At 51.3% G+C, this 4,385-nt stretch overlaps 1 protein-coding gene across 1 annotated transcript in view; it reads left to right on the forward strand.

Moving 5' to 3' along the window:
- Nucleotides 1-4,385, forward strand: part of LOC108803156 (lysyl oxidase homolog 3-like) — a gene marked incomplete at its 3' end in the record, with an annotated part of 35,083 nt that overhangs the window by 3,403 nt on the left and 27,295 nt on the right. The window contains exons 4-5 of the mRNA XM_018574993.1: nucleotides 1,471-1,634; nucleotides 2,183-2,394. Coding sequence (XP_018430495.1) covers nucleotides 1,471-1,634; nucleotides 2,183-2,394 — 376 coding nt within the window. The remainder of the gene's footprint in view (nucleotides 1-1,470; nucleotides 1,635-2,182; nucleotides 2,395-4,385) is intronic.

The raw sequence follows: 4,385 nt of genomic DNA on the forward strand, positions 1-4,385 counted from the left end.
CTTCCTGTCCTCCTTCCCTCACCTCTTCCTGTCCTCCTTCCCTCACCTCTTCCTGTCCTCCTTCCCTCACCTCTTCCTGTCCTCCTTCCCTCACCTCTTCCTGTCCTCCTTCCCTCACCTCTTCCTGTCCTCCTTCCCTCACCTCTTCCTGTCCTCGTACACAGGTAGGTTGTCTTCTCCCCGATGTCTCCTCATAGTTGGTATGGTGGGTCTATGATGGAGGCTCCTCGGCCTCAGTCATGGTTCTCGGGCTGCGGGGGGCCTCACCTCTGACATGTCCTGTCTGTGTCCGCAGTTCCTGGATCATGTATGACCTCTCCGCCTCTCTATGGGTGCTCTGTACATTATCAGCAATAGTCCCGGGCTGGACACAACAGACCACGCCCCCCACCTCCGGCCTGAAGTTCCGGTTGGCCGGCTTTCCCCGGAAGCACAATGAAGGGCGGATCGAGGTCTTCTACAGCCAGGAATGGGGTACGATCTGCGACGACGACTTCACCATGGAGAATGCGCACATCCTCTGCCGCCATCTTGGATTTACAGAAGCCACGGGATGGACGCACAGCGCCAAGTATGGGAAAGGAATAGGTGAGATCCCTTCACCACGCCAACACACGCGTGTCCCTGATCACCAGGATAACATCCCTCCTACACATAACCCCCGCTGTATGTAACATTACATGACAAGGGACAGCACTCTCTTATACACACACACACGCCATTCTTCTACATATCACATGACCGTGTTCTCTTCTACATATCACATGACCGTGTTCTCTGCTACATATCACATGGCGGTGTTCTCTCCTACATATCACATGACGGTGTTCTCTCCTACATATCACATGACCGTGTTCTCTGCTACATATCACATGAACGTGTTCTCTCCTACATATCACATGACGGTGTTCTCTCCTACATATCACATGACCGTGTTCTCTGCTACATATCACATGACTGTGTTCTCTTCTACATATCACATGACTGTGTTCTCTTCTACATATCACATGACCGTGTTCTCTTCTACATATCACATGACCGTGTTCTCTGCTACATATCACATGACTGTGTTCTCTTCTACATATCACATGACTGTGTTCTCTTCTACATATCACATGACTGTGTTCTCTGCTACATATCACATGAACGTGTTCTCTTCTACATATCACATGACTGTGTTCTCTTCTACATATCACATGACTGTGTTCTCTTCTACATATCACATGACCGTGTTCTCTGCTACATATCACATGACTGTGTTCTCTTCTACATATCACATGGCGGTGTCCTCTTCTTCATATCACATGACGGTGTCCTCTTCTACACATGACGGTGTCCTCTATGTTGTACATTCTCTCCGGCAGTCCCCAGACATGTCATCCTGTAGTATCCGTGTCATGGAATGTATGTTGTGGACCTCCGTGGTGGGGGTCTGTAGCGTGTTTGGTAATAACATGTGTCTTCTGGAAGGGCGGATCTGGCTGGATAACGTCATCTGCTCTGGAAGTGAGAAGAGTATCACAGACTGTATCTCCCGGGGGTGGGGGAGCACGGACTGCACGCATGAAGAAGATGCCGGGGTCATCTGCAAGGACGAGAGGATTCCGGGATACGTCGAGCCCAACACCATCGAGGTAAGAGAGACCAAGTCCATCATCACATGACGTGTGCCCCTCCCACTGAAGGGTGACTCTGAGACATGACGTGTGCTCCTCCCACTGAAGGGTGACTCTGAGACATGACGTGTGCTCCTCCCACTGAAGGGTGACTCTGAGACATGACGTGTGCTCCTCCCACTGAAGGGTGATACACATAGAGGGCGACTAAGAGACATGACGTGTGCTCCTCCCACTGAAGGGTGACTCTGAGACATGACGTGTGCTCCTCCCACTGAAGGGTGACTCTGAGACATGACGTGTGCTCCTCCCACTGAAGGGTGATACCCATTGGGGGCGACTCTGAGACATGACGTGTGCTCCTCCCACTGAAGGGTGATACCCATAGGGGGCGACTCTGAGACATGACGTGTGCTCCTCCCACTGAAGGGTGTCACACATGGGGGGCGACTCTGAGACATGACGTGTGCTCCTCCCACTGAAGGGTGATACACATAGGGGGCGACTCTGAGACATGTGCTCCTCCCACTGAAGGGTGACAATCAGATTGGGTGATGTCATTGCAGACAGAGCAGCGGCAGGTGGAGGAGGTCCATCTGAGACCCGTCATCTCAAGTGCCAAAAACCGACTTCCAATCCACGAGGGGATCCTGGAGATCAAATACAAGAATAGCTGGGAACACGTGTGTGACGTGGGCTGGACTCAGACCAACAGCCACGTGGTGTGCGGAATGCTGGGCTTCCCCTCAGAGAAGAAGTACAACCAAAACTTCTACAAGTAAGAGCTACGAGGATGATGGAGAGGATGATGGAGAGGATGATGGAGGACATCGTCATTGTGTGAGGTGATGAGTGACAGACAATAGGGGTCAGGTGGGGTGGAGTGATGGTGACCCCGGACATCGTCATTGTGTGAGGTGATGAGTGACAGACAATAGGGGTCAGGTGGGGGGGAGTGATGGTGACCCCGGACATCGTCATTGTGTGAGGTGATGAGTGACAGACAATAGGGGTCAGGTGGGGGGGAGTGATGGTGACCCCGGACATCGTCATTGTGTGAGGTGATGAGTGACAGACAATAGGGGTCAGGTGGGGGGGAGTGATGGTGACCCCGGACATCGTCATTGTGTGAGGTGATGAGTGACAGACAATAGGGGTCAGGGGTGGTGGAGTGATGGTGACGCGGCTCTTCTGTGGTTTTCGGGTTCCGATGATCGGTCGGTTGGGCTCTGTATGGGGATGATGGCGAAGTTAGGGGGGTGGTGGTGTTACCACTGCTACAGACCACACAGAGGACCCCATGTGATTCCACGGAGGTGGTGGGGGGTTCCTCCTGTGGTCTCTGGGCCTCATTGTACAGACACTCCAGTGTTATTGCTTGGATAGTTCTAGAAGGAATCCCTCATCCTACCTACCTCACTAACCCCACCTCCCCCTCATCTCCATACCTCCTACCTACCTCACTGACCCCTCCTCATCATCTCCTCCCTCATCTCCATAACCCCTCCTCATCTCCTCCTTCTGCGCATCTTTATAACCCCTTCTCAACTTCATAGCAGCTTCTCATCTCCACAACCACTCCTTATGTCCATAACACCTACTCATCTCCATAAGTCCTCCTCAACGCCTTAACCCTGCCCCATCCCTATAAAGCATCTTCATAACTCCTCTTAATCTCCACCCTCCTCATCTCCATAACCCCTCCCCATCTCCATAACCCCTCCTCATCTTCAGACCCCCTCCTTGTTCACAGGAAGGTATTAGCTGGCAGGATTGGAGCCAAATCCACAAGTATTTCTTGTTGTTGTCTTTATTGAACAGAACAAAACACTTCCAATGGAATATTTAGCCAACCAAAAGAGATCAAATAATAGAAGATGATTGTTGGGGTTTATATTCATCTCAGTGTGGTGGGGATATCCTTCTGTCCCTCCTATGGCTGCTCCATATGCAGGAGCGGTGTACTCTTCTTCTCCTGGTTGTCTCTTTGTTGGTTCTGTAGGCCCACTAGTGTCTCCTGTTGTCCCATCTCTTCCCGTCTCTCCAATGTGTTCTCTCCGGTGTGACTCGTCGCTTTGTCTTTTTATATTCAATAATTGTTTTATTGGTGGAAGTTGGAATAATCTACTGTTGCCATGACAGTCTCGTTACTAAGGAACCCCCAGAGGACACTCCCCAGGGCAAGGATTGTATACACAATTTTAGACAGGGTAGGTGAAGATCAGGCAGCTTATAGCCATTGATGGCCCCTCCACTCATTCACCCATCCACCGATGATCCATCCACCATCCACTCATCCATCCATCCATTGATGGCCCATCCACTCATCCATTGATGGCCCATCCACTCATCCATTGATGGCCCAATCCACTCATCCATTGATAACCCATCCACCCATCCATTGATGGCCCATCCACTCATCCATTGATGGCCCATCCACTCATCCATTGATGACCCATCCACTCATCCATCCATCCATTGATGGCCCATCCACCCATCCATTGATGGCCCATCCACTCATCCATCCATCCATTGATGACCCATCCACTCATCCATTGATGGCCCCTCCACTCATCCACACATAGCCATGTATAGTGTACCCGGGGCACATATAGCCATGTATAGTATATCCTCTGAAGGACTAGTGTACACCTCCTAGCACCACCTCCAGACCCTCATCTGAGTCTCCTCTAGAGTAGATGGGGGGGAGGGGTCCTCTGAAGGACTAGTGTACACCTAGCGCAACCTCCAGACTCTCATCTGAGACTT

Source organism: Nanorana parkeri, unplaced genomic scaffold (assembly GCF_000935625.1).
Source record: "Nanorana parkeri isolate BGI_ZX_2015 unplaced genomic scaffold, ASM93562v1 scaffold3449, whole genome shotgun sequence".
Taxonomy (NCBI): domain Eukaryota; kingdom Metazoa; phylum Chordata; class Amphibia; order Anura; family Dicroglossidae; genus Nanorana; species Nanorana parkeri.